This window comes from Triturus cristatus, chromosome 3_1 (genome assembly GCF_964204655.1).
Source record: "Triturus cristatus chromosome 3_1, aTriCri1.1, whole genome shotgun sequence".
Classification (NCBI taxonomy): Eukaryota; Metazoa; Chordata; class Amphibia; order Caudata; family Salamandridae; genus Triturus; species Triturus cristatus.
In genome coordinates this window covers 247,229,185-247,253,502 of record NC_140583.1, presented here as the reverse complement: position 1 = coordinate 247,253,502, position 24,318 = coordinate 247,229,185, and the positions used below count along the sequence as shown (strand labels likewise).

The following is a 24,318-nucleotide window of genomic DNA, read 5'->3' as shown; positions in this document are numbered from 1 at the left end:
GTCGGGAGACACTGCCACTGTCCTCCCTTCCCTCCAATGGTCACTCTTTTGGGCACTGCATTCGTCAGCAGGTCAGGGCTTCAGACGTAGGGGACACCCCGCACCTTGTCTGTGCCACTTCCTCCCTTGGAGAGGTGCCAGAGTGATGACAGAGGCTGAGTTTAGTAATTCTGGGTGTACGCGTTGCCTGCTTGTCACCCTCCATTGCCCCAATGCGCCTAATGCTCGCTCCCCAGCTAGTCTCGGGGAACTCAGTAGGCATACACAAGTCAAGGTCCCGGATCTCTTGCTACTTGTGTACCTTACTGGCTAACAATGCTTTTGTGCTTTTGATGGATTCTACTAAGAGGTGGTGAGTGTGGCATGCCCACTGCCAATCTATAACGCATAGCTCAAGGATTTTTCCTGTATACTCCAGGGCAGCCCCCATCAAGGGGGTCCACCTCTCCGGGGCCACCCCGGCTGGAATCCATATGATGTGGGAGTGTATTGCTGGTTGGTGCCCTGTGGAAGGAAATCCAGGGGAGGAGCAGGCTATAGCCTCGTTTTCAGCAAACTGGATTGACATTTTCAGTTTGGTCCTTAGGTCCAGACCCAAGATATTAGTCAGGGAAGAGGGAAAGTACAACAACTGTTCCCTCACTCTTTTCCCCACTATTAAAAGCTCGAGGGGTTCTGTGAAGGGGATCCCTGCCACCGTGCCCGAGTCCCCTTGTATGTTTGCAGTGCTCTTTGATAGGGGGACTGCCCCCTACCGTAGGCACGACCTTGTTGCCCCTGTTCCCGGCCGCTTGTTGAGTATATGCTTTGTGGGCTAAACATGGTGGATGGGGAGTTGAGCTTCCGGGGACTGTAGAATCGAACTGGGGTGTGGCTGAAGTCTCCTTGGTCATCCAGTCTGGCAATCTCCAAGCCCTAGTTCTAGTGGATCACTGCCCGGTGGGTGGTCCTCTGGCCCCCGCAACCGACGGGTCGGTGTAACCTGGTGCAGGAATGGCAGGGAAGGTAGGCATCAGAGAGAGCACCTCTTTGCCAGTATATGTGGTGGAGGTGCGGATGCCTTGCTTGCTGGTCCTGGATTGTAGATTGGGGCCACCTCAACGACGTCCCAAAGTTCTAACAGTGCCACTCTTTTAGCCTTCTTCTGCCCTAAATGTTTGGTCCGAATGTGTGTTCTTGTGTAATCTATTATGTTTGTATCAACGGTTCACCCCTCATGCCAGGGGAACGCCTGCATCTTAGTGTGTGTGTATCATTCACAGCTACACTTATCCAGCTTTTGTGCCTGCATGGGGAACCTAGTTTGCATATGGTTTAACGGCAACTCTATGATGGGTTGGGAACTTTTTAAGGGACTGGTACACTTCTCAAGGATTTTTAGATAATCCTAAATTCTAAATTATGTACGAGGGATTACACTGGAAATAACTACTTTACTACGAGCTCAGCTTAGACAAAAGATGCATCAAACAACCTGTAAAAAAGTGCAATAGTTAATTCAAACCATTTTGAATTATTTTTTAGCAGCCAAACATAACTTGGGAACAAATGACTTTTTCATGCATCAACTGAAAACCATAATAGAATCTAAAACAAATAGAAAAAACCTGACAAAGAGGAAAAAAAAATTACGACTTTGTCCAAAAAATCTTAGCTTGCTCCTAGTGCATGACGCTCAATGACAAGGGAAAGCACTCTGTGGTACACAGGACTTAGTGAGCCCGATAGTCTGTCAATATGGAGTTTGGGACAAAGATAGCAAAAATTTACGTGGAAATGGAGGAGTGACTTGACTACTACAGGACCTCCTTAGTGAAGCACAAGCTGCACCTTACTCTCCAAGGTCCAAATTTTTCCTAACGTCCGAATTACACCCTATGTCACACCCTGGTGTCATGTGTATCAGCAGTGTCACGCCCAGTGGTCCAAGCAAATAACATCTCTCACTTCTTTCAGATAGTACCAGCATTAAGAAGCCAATAGCACTAAGAAAACTCCTTTAGACAAAATAATTAAGATCGAGATGCTGGCTATATATCACACCCAGGGCTTATGCGTACCACTTGTGTCACGCCCAGTGGTCCAAGCGGTGAGGCCACCCCCTTGTATCACTCCCAGGGATCAAGCGTAAGCTCTTCCTCTCACCTAGTGGTCTAAGCGGTCCCTGTATCACACCCAGAGACAAGCATAGCTTCTGTGCCACTCCCAGCAGTCCAAGCAAATCAGGAACAGATGGTTTAATTAAACACAGCGGCCGGGAGACCTGGCAACATAGTCTGGGTCTGAAGACTTCTCTCAAAGTACATTGGTTTTGGCCGTCATTTTATACATTTCACGAAGTATCATAAAGCAATTTGTACATTCTTTTAGAACAGGAATATGGGACTAGTCACGGGCCATAAATCTGGTCCTTTGATTAGAAGCGCAGCTGGGACTCAACCTTGCGTGGAAACAATGTGAGTCCAGTGAATAAGTGTCCAGATGTTCGACATGGGGAGCCTGTGATCACTGCATGTAGTGTCCACGCGAAGTTCTGATTGGCTGAATATTCTGAACTTAGGGGCTCATTAGGATGGAAGGTGTTTGGCACATTCGCGGTGCTGGCAGAAAACGTTCTTTTCCGCATTCCAGCGGCGGTCCTCACGTCCTCCATATTACAATTGGCAAAGATAGCCCATTTCCCGTCCGCTATGGAGTTTTGGGATCCGCCAGGAATTTCCTTCCTTAACGGTGGCAGAGGGAGCCAAGAGAGAAAGACCGCTGTGAGGAATGACGTTACGACCGCTGGACAAATCACGATGCCTCAAACCGCCCATCAGAACCCAGCAGAGAAACTAGCCAATCGGAGACGGCGGAAGCACTACTGCAAAGATCGAAACCTGAATCCCAGACACCTCCAACCATTCCTGACCATCCTTGATCCAGCTCTTCAAGCCCTACCGCTGCTGTACCTCATCCACTACCAGCAGATAAGACGTCGCCGCGGTCAACACCGCAGGTACGTAAATAACACATCTCCGCATACAACCACAACACAAAACTCCTGTGCTGAAATACGGTTCCTGTCCACATCAGACACTCTGGTGGAGACAGGAACATATGCCCTAGTGTACTCACACATGTCCTGCGTGCGAGAAATCCACACCTCCGCATCGGGGTCACCCATCAACAGCGAAATCAATGCAATTTCCCGCTCACGTCACCGCAGCGGTGAAGACGCGGGAAAACCTGCGCACAATGTAGTAGGCAGGGCTGGCGCCAGGCATTGGCAGTCTGGGCAGCTTCCCAGGGCTCCACCTTCACCCTACCCACATGGTGGGCTGCATCAGTTGGCCACAGACCACAGCATGCTTCCCACATCCATTTCTGCACATGCTGTGTGCCCTTCTTGCGCCCCCCCTCACTGCACTATTTAGCAGCCAGGTGTGGCTCGACCTCGCACCTCACACATCAAAGGGCAAGGTAGATTGACTGGGAAGGTGGGGGTGAAGATGAACACCCTGCACAGAAGGTCAGGGACTGTACAACCCTCCTCCTTACACCTGCCTTCCACTCATGTGAATCAAACTGAGTAAATTAAGAAATGAAGACACACTGCATCTGTTCACATTGCATGTCAAGTCCCTCAGAAAGATCCCACACTGACACTCTGCCACATACACATACCATAGGTCAGCATCAATGTATGACAATAAATGGACTAGCCCAAAGTGGAGTGCACAGTGCTGGAAAACCATGAAGCAAGCCACATAGCATTTGTACATGACATGCAAGAGGAGGAACATATCACACTACCCTTAGGCCATCAAATCAGACATGGGTGGCACAGTGATTGAAATTAACCAAAGTGACATTTGTGCAATATCTCTGGGATACAGCAATGCAAGCTATGCATAGGTACAGGAATGATAGAAAGTGTCAGAAGCCATACAGTGACCAGCCCCACATCTGTGTCAACTAACTTGACATGTGTATGCCACTAGCACAACACACATGGCTCATTGTCGCATTCCCTGACTGTCAAACCCAAGTAGGACCTTCACAGATACCCCTCATCTACCCATCTCACACCTGCAACACTCAACACCTGTGAGAAACACACATAAATGTGCACATAAGGTCCTGTGTGTTTCCTGACAACCCTGGTGTGTATCTACAAATGTCAGACTCACACTCAGGGATGTCTGAACCAGTCCTGACCAACAGCCAAACACAAATCTCACAAACAACATCCAAAGAAGTCCAACAAGCTCAACCATGTGCAGGCACACAGTGGATAGTCAATGTGACCCTAGACAGAACAGGAATACACAACATTTTCATTCTGGACAAATGCACAGACACCATACCCCAACCCAAACAAGAATTGCATCATCAAATACCAATCATGAACACTAACTGTGATCAATGGGACAAATCAGCTAACACAGATATCACACCAGTTATCAAGGGAGCATGGTGACAATGTGTACCACAAGCATGCACAATCCTGACAAGTGGCAGGTCACATATAGGAGGACATAGGACTATTGTGCACTCAAAACAAGCTCATGAATAAGACTCCACATTGCTGCGTGTGACATACACAGGAAATGCACACTACACATTCAACACACATCTGAATGTATTTCAATGCACAAACTACTCTCACACAGTCATGCATATAGAACGTCACACACATATTGCACCTGTCAGTAGAAAGAGCCAACACAGGCCAAACACTGCATCCATCGACAACAAAAACACAACATATGCCAAAAACTATTCATCACATAGTCACCTCAGCTGGACATCAGGGGGATGCACACCAGGCAAGTACAAGGCAGCATACACTGACAGCACTGCTAGCACAGTAAGCAGTGTGTGAACACCAACAAAACCAGTAGCACACATATCTGAGTGCCCCACCATGAACTCCCACACCACAAATCAGTACAGCACACAGATCACATCACACCCAGGAAGGGTAGCAGTTCTTCAGCAAACAAACATAAAGCTTGGCCATTACCCACAGCTGCACAACTAAGGAAAACCCAGATGCAAACAACATGACTAGAGGACTGTGCTGCTCCAACCTATGCACTGCACATGAGCAACCATGACTGCAACCAAGTAGAAGAAAAAAACACATAACTAATTGTGAAACTGTCCTGAGTGGCACATTGGTCCTGTACACAGATCATCCTCCCACAGTATAGTGTCACACTATGAAGTGGTGGGGAGGGTCACACACTGGCAAGGCATGGGGTGGAAGACATGAGACTGAAGTGGTGTATACATCAGTATTGCACAGGTGAGGAGTGTATAGTCCAAAAACATATAGAGGAGTAACTCACAATGTGTAGGCATCAGAAGCATCTATAGGGGATGGTATAACTCCTCATACCACATACTATACTTGTCCCAAAAATATGTCAAGTGACAGCAATGCATAAGAAAATTCACAAACAATGTCAGTGTGGCTGAGCAGATCAGCACAGTGAGCACAAACTTAAGCAAGACCTATGGCTGTCAACAAAACACAACACAGACTTTGCAGTGACACACTCTGCATACTCACAACTGACAGCGACAACAAGCAGGAGTGCAAGGACACACCGACACACTGCACAGTGCTCAACCGATGCCTCCTACATGTGCCCACAATCTGAAGCACCTGACTGACAATGTAACCAAACAGGCACTCATTACCTGGATCGTTCATGTGTGTAGTTGGCATGTGCAGGGGCACATACACATCATCACTACTGACAATGACAGGCCAATCACACTGTATGACTACTCAATTGCACACATTCAAATTTACCCATGTGACTATGAAGACAGTCCTACACAAGATGACTACACATCAACACTGCTGTTCATACATCTAGAAAGATCACACAGATATGACGCACCCTGGCCACCCGCAAGTAATCCTGTGGATAGCATTCATCTCTGTTGTGGTATTGCATCCTAACATGACATGTGTACAATTTATCAAACCTGAGCATAGAATGATTATGATAAGAGTAGATCATCACAAACCACCATCATTGCACCCTCAAGCCTCACACTCAAGAAGAACAAAAGTGCCTGTCACCTCTGGAAACCTCTGTAAAAGTAAATCAAGTAATTGCCAATGTGAAAGCATGTGTCACATGAACCTATACCCATATATAAAACCTTTTATTTAGCAAGGGCAGTGACAAAGCAGACAACACAAGTAACAGTCTTTATTACATTATATCCAGGTAGGCATCAAAAGTGCAAACCATCAAGGCCACTGGCCAGTATAAATTTGTAGTATACACATGTGTGCATGACAAACTGCACAGGAAATGGGCATCAAGAGTACAAAACAGCAAGACCATTGGCCAGTACAAATTCCTAGTATGCACATTAGTGCATGAAAAACTGCACAGGAAATGGGCATCAAAAGTACAAAACAGCAAGGCCATTGGGCAGTCCATATTTCTAGTCCGCGCTTGTGTGCATGAGAAACTGTACAGAACATGGGCATCAAAAGTAACAAACAGGCAGGCCATTGGCCAGTCTATATTTTTATAGTCTGCACATGTGTGCATGAGAAACTGCACAGGATGTTGGTAACACCGTCCACTGCCATGGGAATCACCACAGCTCAGGGGCTACATATGGGCAGTCCAGGCACCGGTGTGGGAGAAATGGTGTGGGGAGGGGGACTTGGCTTCAAATTTGGCTTGAAGTTGAAATGGGAGGTGACTTATTGTCGGGGCCAGTTGGAGGACTGGACCTAGGAGAGAGAGAGCCGGCTGGGGTGAGGCATCCGTGGCTGGGGAAACCTGCGGGCTGCTTGGACCAGGTCGAGTAGTGGCACGGGGAGGTGGAGACACAGTGGTTGAGGGTGAATGTTGATTGCTGGGTCTCAACTGCTTGGGGATTCCATAGCCCACAAGTGTCATGGCCGGAGTGGGAAGTGAGGTGGGCACAACAACCTCACTCTCCACCAAAGGTGTATCAGGTGCAGGAGGCTCTCCCCGTGGGGATTTGCTGGATCTGGTGGTACGCTTGGGGTGGCCTTGCGTCTTCCCCTGCATCCCCTGTTGTCGAGGTAAACCCCCACTTTGTTCTCTTGTCCCTGCTTCACAGGGGTGTGTGTGGGAGTTGACGCTGTGGGTGAATCTGCCTTTGAAATGTGTTTGGGCTTAGTCGTTGCAGGCACCAGGTTCAGAGCAGACAGGGCAAGTGTTTGTTGGTTTTTGGGAGCAGGTGTGGGCATGGGAGTGCCCTTGGATGGTGGGAATTTTTGATGAATGTGATGTTGACGCCACTGGAGTCTGAAGATGTGGAGGTTGGTGTTTCTGGGCGGGAATCATCCAGGGCACTCCTGTCCCCCCCCAAGGTGCTGGTCACATCAGTGTCAGTGAGCTCGTGTAGCAGTCGTGCCAGAAGCTTCCCCACTGGTGTCCATCCCCCATCATTCCCTGACCTCGGTAGATGCTGCATGAAACAGAGACATAGGTTCAGTATAGTGCCACACTCACAAACATCATATGCAAGCAAAACACAAAACTTGAATATGATACTCCCATGTTGACCTCCTCCATGTACAGTCAGCATGTGCTACAATTATGCAATCATCGGAAGATGCATGGAAACATGTATATTTGATAGTAATGCTCCATGTGGTGTTGACACAATAAAATAGCTGGCCCTGTGCCTCCCTGTAACCACACATACTATTCTCTGTAAGCATACCTACGTGCCTGTAGGTGAGATAGATATATATCAAAACATGTTGTTTCTGTCACATATGGAGTCACTTTAAGGGAACACCACAGATACAAACTCCAAAAAGTCCTTTTGCAATGGCTACAAACTCCTGAAATCCTACATGTTGTGCTTTGAAGCACAACTACACTTGTACATTGGTGTCAGCTGTGTAGATGTCACACATTTTCTGTTGTGCACAGCACACATCTATAAATGCACACTAACATGATGCTCACTGCTGTTCACTGCCAGGTGATGTCTATGACACTCATACTGCAGCATATGTCACAAGGCCACATCCCATCTGTCAATGACAAGGTTCATGGTTTTAAACACATGATAAACCACATGTTGTCCAACAGCTGCACTCAAAACTGAGGCCACTTAGAAGCCATTGCATCACACTAGAGACATCACAGAGCTTCCCACTGGCTCACGGTTGGGATTCATGCAGTCACTCACACTCAAAGTCACACTTAGCTGAATACTCACCCCTAACTTGCTGCTGATGGGCCCTCAAGCGTCCATCCAGCTCTGGCTGTGTCACTGTCAAGATGCGGGTCATTAGAGGTGTCATGCTCCTGCGCGCCAACCTGCCACTCCGAGGGAGCACCCCCAGCGTCATCTCTGCCACATTTTTGCTCAGCCGGCAGATGTCATCCCACCTCTTGTGACAGTGTGTGTGCTGTCGGTTGGAGACATCCAGAGCCCGCACCTTGCGTGCAATGGCCCTCCATATCACCTTACGCTGGTGAACCTTAAGCTGCAGGCATGGGAGACAAGAAGAGGAAGTTTCAGTGACACTGTGTTATGTACCACTGTGTGTCAGTACAGGAGCATGAAAATGCATAGCACACTAATACATAAATATTGAGCAGAGGCCATACAGCATGACACGTAGTACACTTGCATCAAATAATCTCATAGAAATGTATACATGTACGATGATGAACACAGTACATGGCCATCTCATACACATGCAGAGTGCCAGCACAGAAACCAATGTGAAAAAGACCTTCATCTGTGATGCAGTATGTGAGTAAGCATGACAAACGATACATTAAAAATGATGTGTCGGGCAGACTCACTGTGACAAACACTACACACCCTTCAATGTCCTTGGCCAGTGAATGGCTAGTTGCATGCTGCATGCTCCACAACCTGGCCTTGCGCAAAGAGGTCCCCCTGCTCCTGGACGATGATGAGCAGCAGATGCCCCCACTGCAAACCCACACATGCCCAGTGACGACGATAGTGGAGAAGAGGAAGGTGTTGACCTGCGTCAATAGCTCATCGACAACTACTTCCCTTAAATGTAAGTGACATTTTACAACAGTGACATTGTCTGTTGTGTTTGATGTTAGTGGCAAGGCATAGATGATCTTTTTGACTACTGGCTGTTGTTGGCTTTGTGCTAATGGCTGATGTATGTGGCACAGGGTATTTTTATCAAGGTACCTCATGTCTCAAGGACTCTTGCGATGGTGGCCAGGGCTTTTGTTCCTGTGTCCTCCTGTATTTGTCCCCCAGTTGCCCTCCTACATGCCCTGCTGACCCGGACCTGTGGCGTTGGCACTCAACACACCCGCAAACGGGGAACAACCTTTACAACGCAACTTTTACAACACACTACACTTACAACGCATTTTTTACAACGCACAATCCATCACAGCGCATGACATTACAACGCATGACACTACAACGCATTTTTAAAACTACCTTTACAACGCATTCCATTACAACGCATACTACCATTACAACGCATACCATTACAACGCATAATATTAAACTACACTATCCAACACTTTCCCTACTGTTGCATCCCCTGGAGTTAGAATAGTAATTTTTACCCCCTATACTATCCAACACTTACCCTACTGTTGCACCCCCTGGAGTTAGAATAGTAATTTTTACCCCTATACTATCCAACACTTACCCTACTGTTGCACCCCCTGGAGTTAGAATAGTAATTTTTACCCCTATACTATCCAACACTTACCCTACTGTTGCACCCCCTGGAGTTAGAATAGTCATTTTTACCCCTATACTATCCAACACTTACCCTACTGTTGCACCCCCTGGAGTTAGAATAGTAATTTTTACCCCTATACTATCCAACACTTACCCTACTGTTGCACCCCCTGGAGTTAGAATAGTAATTTTTACCCCTATACTATCCAACACTTACCCTACTGTTGCACCCCCTGGAGTTAGAATAGTAATTTTTACCCCTATACTATCCAACACTTACCCTACTGTTGCACCCCCTGGAGTTAGAATAGTAATTTTAACCCCTATACTATCCAACACTTACCCAACTGTTGCACCCCCTGGAGTTAGAATAGTAATTTTAACCCCTATACTATCCAACACTTTCCCTACTGTTGCACCCCCTGGAGTTAGAATAGTAATTTTCACCCCTATACTATCCAACACTTACCCTACTGTTGCACCCCCTGGAGTTAGAATAGTAATTTTTACCCCTATACTATCCAACACTTACCCTACTGTTGCACCCCCTGGAGTTAGAAAAGTAATTTTTACCCCTATACTATCTAATACTTACCTTAAATGCAATTTAATATTATGCGTTGTAATGGTATGCGTTGTAATGGTAGTATGCGTTGTAATGGAATGCGTTGTAAAGGTAGTTTTTAAAAATGCGTTGTAGTGTCATGCGTTGTAATGTCATGCGTTGTAATGGATTGTGCGTTGTAAAAAATGCGTTGTAAGTGCATGCGTTGTAAAAGTGTGCGTTGTAACGACATACATCCCCCGCAAACTCTCCCTGGCATCCTCTGATTGTGTTGTGGTGATGGTAACCACTGAGGCAGGGAGACTGTTGCAGGCAGCACTTGTGATGGTGTTGGTTGAGGCTGCACAGGTCGTTGTAGCAGGGTCAGCGCTGTTGTTGTTGCTGTGGTGTGGTGGTGAGTACAATGAGGGCCTGAGACATGGTGCGCCTTGGCAGTCCAGATGGGCCAAGTTGTTCCTCCTCATCCGAGAAACGTAGGGAGTCTGCATCCGAGAGTTCATGTTCCGGGGGTGTGTTCCATGGAGGGACAGGCTCTGCAGGTTGGTGTTGTCTTCTGCAGCAGTTGCTTGTGGATCTCCTGTTGAACCACATTTGATTTTTTTGTGGCTACTGGTGTCTGTTGTACCATGCTTCCTAACAAATGTGGTTCTACTCTGACTATCTCATCTATCCCATTAGTGAACTTGGGCATCTTCTTCTGGGACATGGTGTGTGATATGCAAATGGGTGAAAGGTGCAGGTGTGAAGGTGGTGGTGGTGATGTGTGTGGTGTGTGTATGGTTGTGATGGTGTGATGTGAGCTGATTTGCCTCTCCTTTGTGCTGTGGCATTGGGCCCTTCAGTTGTGGAGCTGTGCAAAGGATTCTGGGCAGGGAAGGGGCTGGTTTTATACTCAGCTATGTGGGTGTGTCAAAATGGAGTATTCATGTCAGGTGTGTTGCGTGGGTTGACTTGAGATTTGTATTTTTTACTTGCCATAGGGATGTGTCATTTGGGTTTGTTAGGTGTTTTTGACGCTGAGCCAGATACACAGCCACACTTGGTAGCCTTGTTGTGTGGTTGCTTTCAACTGCCATTACTCTTCCGGCGCGACCGCTGCAGTCGGAATGCAACAGTCCTTCCGCCGGCTCTCCCATTCATTATTTGTTGCGATCGCGGCGGTCGGAAACAACTGATGGTTCCGCTGGCACCGCCTTCGTATGGTAATTTCACTTGCGGTCATTCCGCTGGTCGAACAGCGTTTTTGGTCTTTGCACAGCACACTCGACCGCCGCGGACGTACTTTCAGCTTTTCCGGACAGTCCCGGCGGAGTTTCGTGGAATCCGTCCGCCGCGGTCGGATTTTTGGGCGGTGCATCCTAATCTGACCGCCGGTTTTGCTGCGGTACATGCGGACGGTTAATTCCCACTACCACGGCGGTCAGACTGCTTTTCCGATCGCCATCCTAATCAACCCCTTAGTGCGGCATCTTACTTTATGGTGTTTTGGGAACGCGCGCCTCTCCAGCCAAACGTATTTTATTGGGTCCAATCTCCTAAGACCATTTTGGTGTCACTGCCTAGCTGTGGGATCGATCTCAGTTTTCTTCCTATGTGAAGTAAGAGCAAACAGAAACTCAAAATACAAATGGAGTACTCAGCCAATCAAATAACTCTAAGATGTGGGGCAATGCGATGTGAACTGATGCAGAGACACAGCATACCTAATAATAAGAGGCATCGCTTGTGGCGAATAAAGAGCCAGAATAGTTGAAATCCATGAAGTGAAAGGTATAGGAGCCGTCCAAAGGATAAGTAATAAACTACACGAAGGGTACTCTGGAAAATAAAGAAAAGACACAAAACAAGTGTAACTAGGGGCAATGACGAAGACCCGAAAACGTCTCATGGAGAGTGATGCCAAAAATGTACCTGCCACGCAGATCCAGTGGGTCTGTGTAATCAGATAAACCCTCCAGAGATTAGCGGCAGTTCTCTTTCTCAGCGAATGTAGATAGATGGAGTAGGCAGCTTCCAAACGGGTAAAGGATAATTACATATAGGAAGAATCCTTCATGCCAGTGAAGTACAGTTGGACCTCACGTATTATCTTACCGTCTTGCTTATTTACCGATTCAGTAAGATCCTTCCTTCTTTATTTTTCTTTCACCTCGTGATTACTTTTGACATCTCATGTTGTACTTTTCTTTATATATCACTTCGATGTCTTTACATTTACCCTGCATTTTTCTGATTACTCATACAACTATATATACCTTGTCTATTATCACTTCCCTTTCTCATTCACACTGTCACAGCTATACTTATTTCTTTCTCTTCTTTATTTGGCATTTTCACTATGGACAGGTGTGTGACAGCACTTTTGTTGTTATTGACATTACACTCATGAGAAGGAGCACCATGTTTTTAAGAAAAAAGCGTTTAGATAATGAACAAAAAAAACGATAATCAGTTGAATAATACTGTTTTAATATTTGTAAAAAATACAGATATCTAGTTTGTTGTGTTTTACATTGTATATTTTGTATGTTTATAGGATTCAAAGATACTGTGGCTCTCCTGATGAAGACGCTTTGCTAGCGTCGAAACGCGCGTTGAGAACATCTCGGTCTTCGCCACTCTTATTTTTATGTTTCTGTACTTATATTCTGTTATCTGATCGACTACACATGTGATTTGATGCATACTGTATTATGCTTTGTCTATTTCATCCAATTTCTATTTTGAATCACATTTCTAAATCATACAATCCTTCATTATCAATTTACCTTTATCATTTCTATATTTAAATATAATAAAGTCTATATATATTTTTTATAATATCTTGGATGTAGTGTCTCCTTCTATATCATTCATGTCTTTCTATTGAATATTAGATTGTTTTACGTTTAGATTGCCTAGGTGTTTACTTTACAATGTTATTTACCCTGCCCTAGGATTACTATTAATCTCTGCAGGGGGTCCCTATTTTTGAACATTAGTTTGTTATTATACGTACATAGATCGTGACATGCATTGATATCGTATTTTACAATATTAACAAGCCGGCAGCTCCTGCTGCTTGCAAAGGACTGCGTGTACTGGATGGTCAAAGTAACTCTGACTGGCCCACGCTGATTTCAGTACCTGAAAGGAGCTCTGCAGGTTGGTGTTGTCTTCTGCAGCAGTTGCTTGTGGATCTCCTGTTGAACCACATTTGATTTTTTTGTGGCTACTGGTGTCTGTTGTACCATGCTTCCTAACAAATGTGGTTCTACTCTGACTATCTCATCTACCCCATTAGTGAACTTGGGCATCTTCTTCTGGGACATGGTGTGTGATATGCAAATGGGTGAAAGGTGCAGGTGTGAAGGTGGTGGTGGTGATGTGTGTGGTGTGTGTATGGTTGTGATGGTGTGATGTGAGCTGATTTGCCTCTCCTTTGTGCTGTGGCATTGGGCCCTTCAGTTGTGGAGCTGTGCAAAGGATTCTGGGCAGGGAAGGGGCTGGTTTTATACTCAGCTATGTGGGTGTGTCAAAATGGAGTATTCATGTCAGGTGTGTTGCGTGGGTTGACTTGAGATTTGTATTTTTTACTTGCCATAGGGATGTGTCATTTGGGTTTGTTAGGTGTTTTTGACGCTGAGCCAGATACACAGCCACACTTGGTAGCCTTGTTGTGTGGTTGCTTTCAACTGCCATTACTCTTCCGGCGCGACCGCTGCAGTCGGAATGCAACAGTCCTTCCGCCGGCTCTCCCATTCATTATTTGTTGCGATCGCGGCGGTCGGAAACAACTGATGGTTCCGCTGGCACCGCCTTCGTATGGTAATTTCACTTGCGGTCATTCCGCTGGTCGAACAGCGTTTTTGGTCTTTGCACAGCACACTCGACCGCCGCGGACGTACTTTCAGCTTTTCCGGACAGTCCCGGCGGAGTTTCGTGGAATCCGTCCGCCGCGGTCGGATTTTTGGGTGGTGCATCCTAATCTGACCGCCGGTTTTGCTGCGGTACATGCGGACGGTTAATTCCCACTACCACGGCGGTCAGACTGCTTTTCCGATCGCCATCCTAATCAACCCCTTAGTGCGGTGTAAGAGGGAGGGTCGAAAGGAAAAGCGAGGAGGCCGAATTCGAGGATCAATGGTGTCAAGGTTTATTAGTTTTGAGATAAGAGTGATTCACAACAGGTTCAGGATGACTGGATGGTCTTCTATGTCCGGGAATCGTGTTCGCGGTCTTCCCCAGGTGATGGAACCCTGACGAGGTCGGGTGTCTTCCCCAGGTTTCCTCGGAGAGAAAAAGGGAGAGAAGGCGGTAAGATCCCTGCTCAGGCTTTCCAATTTGAACCCTCCACCAGTGACCACACTAACCAAAATACCACCCGTTGTGCAGTACGACAAACAGAGACAGGTATAGCAATTGCGTGAAGGACGGGGATGTGGGAACGAGGTATATTCAACAGGATACCAAACGAGTAGAGAGGGTAAAGGTCGGTCCACAGTGACCCAGAATAGCTTGACTGGTTGTCGGAAGGCTTACGCTCCCCAAAGGCACCGTGCAGGTTAGACTAAATAGCCAAGTAACGCTATATATCTTTTCTCAGACTAGAGCGAGATGACAGAGGGTAGTTCGCTTTACCTGTACAACAGTATTACCCGCTAATCCCCTAGCGGGACCCCACTTATACCACCCCCCCTTCCCGTGTCACGTACCGCGGTGGCCGCAACTCTCCGGAGCTGCGGCGGCTCATCAGCGTCCACCTGGGGCGTCCACCACTCTTCGGACCAGGTCTCGGCTTCCTCGGCTTCGGGAGTGTTCTCCGGGTCGACGGTTGGCCTCGGTTCTTCCTCTCCGGGATCGACGGGTACGGGCTCCTCTCCGTTCCTCTCTTCCTCCTGGCGTGGCGATTCTCCCTGCTCCTCCGCTTCCACACCCCCTCGCTGGTCTTCCGGGTCTCTTTCGTACTCGTCAGTTCCCCACTCCTGGGGATGCCATTGGTTCTCGTCGGGTCTGGGCGGGGCTCCTCCCTGCACACAAGAGGTAGGGGAAAGGATTAACTCTTTCCTTCCCGGCCTTTTCGTCTCATTCTCTTTCTGTTCAGGGGACGATGGAAAGGGCATCCCGGCTATGGAGGCCGCCTCCTCACATCCGGCATCTTACTTTATGGTGTTTTGGGAACGCGCGCCTCTCCAGCCAAACGTATTTTATTGGGTCCAATCTCCTAAGACCATTTTGGTGTCACTGCCTAGCTGTGGGATCGATCTCAGTTTTCTTCCTATGTGAAGTAAGAGCAAACAGAAACTCAAAATACAAATGGAGTACTCAACCAATCAAATAACTCTAAGATGTGGGGCAATGCGATGTGAACTGATGCAGAGACACAGCATACCTAATAATAAGAGGCATCGCTTGTGGCGAATAAAGAGCCAGAATAGTTGAAATCCATGAAGTGAAAGGTATAGGAGCCGTCCAAAGGATAAGTAATAAACTACACGAAGGGTACTCTGGAAAATAAAGAAAAGACACAAAACAAGTGTAACTAGGGGCAATGACGAAGACCCGAAAACGTCTCATGGAGAGTGATGCCAAAAATGTACCTGCCACGCAGATCCAGTGGGTCTGTGTAATCAGATAAACCCTCCAGAGATTAGCGGCGGTTCTCTTTCTCAGCGAATGTAGATAGATGGAGTAGGCAGCTTCCAAACGGGTAAAGGATAATTACATATAGGAAGAATCCTTCATGCCAGTGAAGTACAGTTGGACCTCACGTATTATCTTACCGTCTTGCTTATTTACCGATTCAGTAAGATCCTTCCTTCTTTATTTTTCTTTCACCTCCTGATTACTTTTGACATCTCATGTTGTACTTTTCTTTATATATCACTTCGATGTCTTTACATTTACCCTGCATTTTTCTGATTACTCATACAACTATATATACCTTGTCTATTATCACTTCCCTTTCTCATTCACACTGTCACAGCTATACTTATTTCTTTCTCTTCTTTATTTGGCATTTTCACTATGGACAGGTGTGTGACAGCACTTTTGTTGTTATTGACATTACACTCATGTGAAGGAGCACCATGTTTTTAAGAAAAAAGCGTTTAGATAATGAACAAAAAAAACGATAATCAGTTGAATAATACTGTTTTAATATTTGTAAAAAATACAGATATCTAGTTTGTTGTGTTTTACATTGTATATTTTGTATGTTTATAGGATTCAAAGATACTGTGGCTCTCCTGATGAAGACGCTTTGCTAGCGTCGAAACGCGCGTTGAGAACATCTCGGTCTTCGCCACTCTTATTTTTATGTTTCTGTACTTATATTCTGTTATCTGATCGACTACACATGTGATTTGATGCATACTGTATTATGCTTTGTCTATTTCATCCAATTTCTATTTTGAATCACATTTCTAAATCATACAATCCTTCATTATCAATTTACCTTTATCATTTCTATATTTAAATATAATAAAGTCTATATATATTTTTTATAATATCTTGGATGTAGTGTCTCCTTCTATATCATTCATGTCTTTCTATTGAATATTAGATTGTTTTACGTTTAGATTGCCTAGGTGTTTACTTTACAATGTTATTTACCCTGCCCTAGGATTACTATTAATCTCTGCAGGGGGTCCCTATTTTTGAACATTAGTTTGTTATTATACGTACATAGATCGTGACATGCATTGATATCGTATTTTACAATATTAACAAGCCGGCAGCTCCTGCTGCTTGCAAAGGACTGCGTGTACTGGATGGTCAAAGTAACTCTGACTGGCCCACGCTGATTTCAGTACCTGAAAGGAGCAGTAGGACAAAGCCAAACAACCTCCACCAAAACAGAGACACTCTAAATGTCGTCTCCAGTACCAAGTAAAGAAAGCAACCAAAACGGATTATTACTGCAGTATGTCAAGCACAAGTACATAGTTGGAAATGACAATCGAAAATATTGGAGATATTTTATAAAAATCCTCTTTTATTTTTCTGTATTATTAGGAAAAAAAACGGAACCACAATGTGATGTAGGAGACGTTCAGTCAGTCACATGACCATCGCAATACTTGACTTGGATCAATATCCTTCAGACTGAGTACGAGATTCTAATCACTTTGGCCAAAGTTACGCATGATGGCAGTGGGCTTTACATCTAACCTTCGATATGAACTCAGATTATTACTCCTCAATTATGCATACACACAGAACTGCTGCAGAGAGTTCCTCCAGAATCCAAAACAGAACCCTCAGCATTCGATACCTAGAAAGAGTTTTCCAAAAGGGCAATGTTGATCATCGAAGGAGTAATAAATCAAGTGCAGCAGGCTCAGTGCCACCGAATCTCAAATTTTGCTCTTTCCATCCAGTAAACAGAAGACCCTTCACCTATGCGCAACAGTGTCTATGTCCTACTACGACACCACTTAAACACCCAATCGCAGCCGATACAGGTAAGCCATGAAAGCAATCAATGCTGAAAACCCACATGAAGAAATAAGAGGCCCGCTATTCCATTGTTTCACCATAGCTCCCACTGCACACAAGAAAAAGAAAACACATAATAAACAAAATATACCAATTGTTGGAAATGACACCATAGGCAACAAACATGCCACACAGCCAGGGTAGCTGAAGCTGCTTGACTGTACCATTGAGGGGAGAAGAATTCCATGCCATGGTTAACAACAACCATTGGCCGGAATGAAACCTCATGCATGCAGGCCGGCAGTCACAACCTCAAGCCTGAACACTAGTGTGACCTGATTTTTAAAACAGACATAGGGAATGCCAATAGGTCTGGCTTATGAGTAAACTCTCAAGCCAGACCCCAAAAAGGTAAATAACTGCCCTCATCCGATCTGTGGTGCTGCCAGAAAAACACCATACATTATCTAGTTATCTAAGACAGCCTAATAGCATTACAGTGTCATGTGTGTGTTCCTGAAAGTTCAACCTCAGCCAGCTGTGTAAATAAACAAAATGGTCACAGCGGTGTGGAGGTCAAGCACTTTTTTGTGGAAGCACACTACTTCTGGCTCAAAACATGTGGGTGGAGCCAAAGCCCCTCTCTAGTGACACTCACACAATAGTCCGGCAACAGCTGCGCTATCAAGCAAGACCATAACCAGAAACCGGGACATGTCACAAACACAGAAGTAGGCATATGATTTTTCTAGTGACAGTGGGGCACAGAGTGACTTAACTGACTGCACAACCCAACATAGGGAACACATGACAATGAGGCACTAAGGAGTGTTAAATGCATCTCCTACACACAGTATCATCTATGTTTGTTAAGAAACTTTCTGTGCTACTAATCCTGTATTGGAACACATGACAATTTGTCTCTTAATGTCTTTTGTTGAAGCTCCCTGAAAATCGGGACATGTGCCAAATGTATTGTAATTTCCTGGGACAGATAGTGAAAACTAGGATTGTCCAGGCAATTTGGGACATTGGCTCATCCTACAGAGCATGCATGTCTGTCAAGTCAAATTCCACTTTATTCGATTAATTAAAATCATAAAAGCATTCTACAGCAAATATCAAAAGTTCATCTATAAAACAGTTGATAAATTAATACAGTATTAAACAGTTGATAAATTTTAAAAAAGCAAGTTAAAAGGGCGATAATTGCATAAAATACATTAAAAAAAGCACTCGAATGAGCAATATAGATGGATCCAAATTTCTATTGTTGTTCTTCCAATCTTAGCCTTATTCTCTTGCATCTCACAGATGCGGCTAGAAAACTAGCAGTGCAGTACATAATTAGAGGAGAGAGCAACATCTGTAAATAAAACAGTGCAGGCTTATACTGGATAAAGCCCAGGTCCTTCAAAATAGATTTTAAGTATCTTGTGCGCGGTTCACGATAGAAGGAACAAAAGAACAAAAAATGGGCATTATCCTGAATAGAGAAACCATCACATTTGCATGGGGCCGATTCCTCCAGCTTGCACCAGTCTTTCACATCCCACAGCACCGTATAAATTTGGTTAAACCGAAATTTGGATAAAAGCCATCTATGGAAAGGGTTGGTTACCGTTATTAAATAAGGGGCCAGCACACAGGATGGAGATATCAGAACATGAGCCCTCACAGAGGGTTTACATAAATCGTGGGCTTCGCGCTCGGCCATGCGAATTCTCAGAAAATTTATTTTCACCCACGACAGGTCAGCTCTACACAAGGCTTCAGGTCTACTAAAGATTTCAGGGCGTCCCAAAAGTGCTGTCATAGTTTCAATGTAAGTCAGCCACTGAATGTCCCTTCTGTGATCAAGTTGGAGACAATCTTTGATGATCCGATGATTAAGGCTAAGGTTTGGGTTAAGCCAAAGCTTTATCCACATCAATAGTGGAGCTAGATTTATTATGTCTAGGATGTAACCCATTCCCAGCTCTAGGTGTACTGAGAAGGTAGCAGTTGACTGGGGTAAACCCAGCAGTGAGCGAAAAAATTTGTTTTCCTCAGTCTGGATATCTTTAGAATTAACGTAACCCCAGACTGCTGCACCATATCTAGCAATTGCAATTGTCTTGGCTTTATAGATGGCCATAATAGCCTCCATAGGTTTCCCCCCCAATCTCTTAGCAAAACCCAGAATTGCAGCATATGAGCTTCTTACCGCATTCATTTTAGATGTTACCTGCGGTGTCCAGGTTCCCCTCTGATCAAAAATCACACCCAGGTAGGTGAAGACCTTGACGCTAGTAATCACCTCTCCGTCACAGAAAAAGGGTTTTTCTTTACGCATACCACATCCTACAGACATGGTATGTGATTTACTTTTGTTGATCACCAGGTCGAGACTAGTCATAAAATTACAAAAGGCATCAAGTAACTTTTGTAGGGCAACTGGGGTCCTAGCTATGAGTACCGCGTCATCGGCATAGAGGAGCACCGGAATTGGTGCACCCCCCATGCTCGGGAAATCTTTTGTGGCAGACGTTAGGTAACCCTCCAAAGAGTTCACGTAAAGCGTGAACAACATTGGCGCCAGGATGCATCCCTGGCGGACCCCTCTAGTGGATCTAAAGCTCTCGGTACACTTTCCGTCGGTGGTCATTCTAATACGGGCCCTCAGATCTTTGTGGAGCTCCGCCAGAAAGTGTACCAAGGAACTGTCGAGGCCCATCTCCAGCAACATTGCCCACAGCTTAGATCTATTAACAAGATCAAAAGCTGTGGACAGGTCCATGAAACCAAGGAATAAGCTGCCCCCTTTTGCTTTGGTGTATTTGGACAGTATAAGGTGGAGGTTGAGGCATTGGTCCTCAGTACTCCTCCCTGACCTAAAGCCGAATTGTGCCTCGGATAGGATGTTATTTCCCTTGGCCCACGCGGAGATCCTCGCCAGGACAACCTTGCCTAAAATTTTTACCGAGGAGTCCAGAAGCGATATAGGTCGATAGCATTTTGGATCTCCTCTCTGCCCTTTTTTAAATATTGGGACGATTGTAGCTAGAGACCAGGACTCAGGGAAACCCACTATTGCGGCAGCGTTAAAAACTCTAGTTAAAATGTTTGCCCAAAACAGTGGATTTGCCCTGTACATGTCCGCTGGCACTCCGTCGGGGCCAGGGGCCTTGCGCCCTGCTGTCTCCTCTATGGCTCTAAGTACCTCACAGGTTTCAAAACTCACAGACTCCATGGGGCTACCATTTACGGGGGTTATAAAAGGGTCCGGCTCCCTGTGACTATCATAAATTTTTTCAAAATGGGATAGCCAATCGACCTCTGAGATGTTTAATTCCTGTGCTGAGTTTTGAGCGCCTGTAAGAAATGGAGAATTTATTATTGTCCAAAACTCAGCACTATTTTTTAGAGTAGCTTTATCCCTTAAATCCTCCCAAGCTTTACTTTTTAATTCATTTTTACGCAGAGTGATGGCCGTGTTATAATCCTTTCTCAATCGTGCCACAAGCTCCTTATCCCTTGGGCGGATGTTGAGGGCTTTTTTAAGGCGGTTATGAGCTTTACTGCAATTTTTATCAAACCAGCCTTTCGCCGGGTATTGTTTAGCCCCCTGCCCTTTGGCTAAAAGACTGCTAGACACAAACCGGCAAATATCTTCAAAGGAAGATATAATATCATTGTGCCCAGCTGATGGGGTGGCACACACCATTAACTCTTCCGCGACTGAATTGGATAAAGTTATAAAAAAAAATTCCGGTACAACCGACTCCCATTTAAGTCTTCTTCCCTGATCCTTTTCTTTTACAGGCAATATAGTCCGCTGGAGAACAGCAGATTTTGACAAGAAGGCACTATTTGTTAACACCAAACCAACCGGATTATGATCACTCATGGGCATAGCAATTGCATTATATGTAATCACATAATTAAGAAAATATCTCGAGATAAAAATAAAGTCAATTATCGAATCGCTAGCCCTTCCCGTGTAGGTGGCAACCCGTGTAGTATTGTCATAAAATTCAGGTTCAAATAACTCATTTTCCTGCAGTACATGTTCAAGTGCTCGACCCTTCTGTGTGTGTTCTAGATGAGGGGGTGACACACTGCCTGGCCCCTCCAATTCCACCATAATACATTTTGAACACAAATGAACATTAAAATCACCCATTAAAATAAATCGAAACAAAGTGGTTTGCTTGTCTCCGTAGAGAATTAAAAAATCTGATAACCAATTAAAATGCGAGGATTCTGGATTACTATTGGGAGCATTGTAACAGTTAACCAACAATAATTTACCACCATCCTCTAAGGTTAACTCCAGAATGATAAAATTTTTGGAAGCGCAGTCTAACATAGTCAATTTGCCTTTTAAATTCACCGAAACCAGCATCATGAGGCCGCCTTTGTTCCGTCCAGCTGGGGAAGGCAAGGCAGGGACAAAGAAGGATGTAAAACCATCTATCCAGTAGTCACACTCCAAGTCCCAAGTCTCTTGCAAGGCAATAACGTCATAACTCTTTACAAAGTTTTCCCAATTGGGGTCTCCCTTCTTAGCCCGCAACCCAGCAATGTTCCAAGATAGCAGCCTAACCGTGTCCCCATTGACACTAGTAATAATCTCTGGTGAGTTGTTCTTGACCGCCTCAGAAGAAGGTACGTGGACCATTGATGTTGGGGCCGCTGCAGCGGCGTCCTCTGTACCCTCTCCCTCTCCCCGTCAATCACAGAGGTCGAGGCCTGAGAGCACATTAAACCTGTTATACGTTGTAATGGGGGGACCCAATAAACTAGAATTATCACGGCCCTGCAAGGAACATTGCTGAGCCTGACTGGGCCCTACCGGAGTAAATGGATAAGGTCTTGGGCTGGACAAGGAGGGAAAATTGGCCTTGTTGTAAAAATACCCCAGTGGACGAACACGGATACTATTACTGTCCTCCAACAGGGATGCTGCCCTCAGGAGGACAGTGGCCACATGTTGTGGGTATTTAAAATTCACAACCACGCAATCCCCTCTACAAGATTTCCTTGATGGGCCAATCCAATTCACTCTCCTCGTCGTAATAATATCTCCAGCATGTTTGGAAGGGAAACCGCATTTAGCGCCTAACCAGGCCACCACTTTGTTTTTAAGAGAATCATGCGCTTCCACTTGCGGCTCAGTATTACCTGAGCAAAACAGCGGAACATTTGCAAGTACGATGACATAAGGAGCGCATTCCGGGGGCAAATTAATAGTATTGACGCATCTACTTTGTACAACGTTATTGTTATATAAGGGGCCAGGTCTCTGCAATCCCCTCGCCTGATCAGCATCCAAATCTGCTGGTGGAGGATGGATTGCTAGGGGAACAGTAGGATTGCGGACCGGGCTAATAACAGGAGGGATCAAGGATAGAGAGTTGGGGGCTTTTGTAGCACTACCTCCCGTCACTTTAGGGATTGCTAAACTATTATGAGGGGGTAAGGGATTCACCTGAGAGGATTTACCCAGCTGTTGATCCAATAGACCTCCGAGTCTTTTAATCTCCGCATTTGCGGTATCCAATTTGACTGTAAGACAGTCGATGGAAGCCTTAAGTTTTAGGTCTACCGCTGCCTCAATACGTTCAATTAGCAAATCAAACTGCTCTGGGCTCAGTGTAATATTGGGTTCCTTCGTGATCTCTGCGTTTGGTTTGGATTTGGGAGAAATGTAACTATCCGGCCGGTGATTTTCCACTCTTCTCCTGTGGATGGTCTTACCCCCCCTCTTGCTTTGTTGCCTTCTGCATGATCTAAAAGGTCTCTTTCCCCTAGTTTCTTCCGATATTTCTGTCTCTTCCTCAGAGTCAGGGCGTAACGTATCATTCATTGTAGAGACCATTAATGCATTATCATGCTCCTGGTGAATAGGAACTACTGTATTACAGGTTGGTTCAGTAGCGTTATGGTCTTCTGGCGTACAGTCCAAGATTCTATCGCCATCTAGGAAATCCTCCAGTGTAGCAGCTATAGCTGGGGAGGGGGCATAATACAGAGCGTCTACTTTGCCCAAGGAAGCTCTTCTATCCTCGTTGATTTTGGTCACCCTCTTAACTAGAAAATTATTCATGGAGCCAGCCCCCGTGACCACCTTATTTTTCTTAGGGCCAGACATCATAGAATATGGCCGAAATTGACTGTCCCCTACGACTAGACCCAGATTACAGCCAAAGTACACTAAAGCTGAACACCTCCACAGCAACGCTCATAGGACAAGAAAGTAAATGTAACGAACGACAGCAGTACCTGAAGTGGGGCAGATGTCCTGGAGTCCGATGTCAGGGGGATGGCCCCGCCCTGCCTCCTTCTGCCCCTGACGGCCACAGACGGCCCGCCCTTTGCCCGGGCTTAGCCCGGCGCGTCCTGCACGCGTCCCGCGAAGCGGGTCTCTCTGCAATTTATTGCGCCTCCTGGCGCTTGCGCCACGTCAGCTCGTCGCGCCGCCGCTGAGGCTGCCGGGAGTTGCAGTCCCGGGGCGGCGACGCGGAAGATGATGTTTGCTGGATTGGCCCCTGGACTCTTGGCGGTGGCGGCAATGGCGTGGCTCAGCAGGTGAGTATCAGGTCTGGCAGCTTCCCCAGGATGTCTGTAGATGAGGGGGCAGCTTC

General features: G+C 45.8%; 1 protein-coding gene across 1 annotated transcript in view; it reads right to left on the bottom strand.

Annotated features, from left to right (window-relative positions):
• Positions 1-6,516: 6,516 nt before the first annotated feature.
• Positions 6,517-24,318, bottom strand: part of LOC146860029 (uncharacterized) — a 124,035-nt gene continuing 106,233 nt past the window's right edge. Inside the window, exons 3-4 of the mRNA XM_085646312.1 lie at positions 8,227-8,497; positions 6,517-7,461 (exon numbers count right to left, since the gene is read on the bottom strand). Coding sequence (XP_085502438.1) covers positions 7,439-7,461; positions 8,227-8,497 — 294 coding nt within the window. The 3' untranslated portion in view covers positions 6,517-7,438. The remainder of the gene's footprint in view (positions 7,462-8,226; positions 8,498-24,318) is intronic.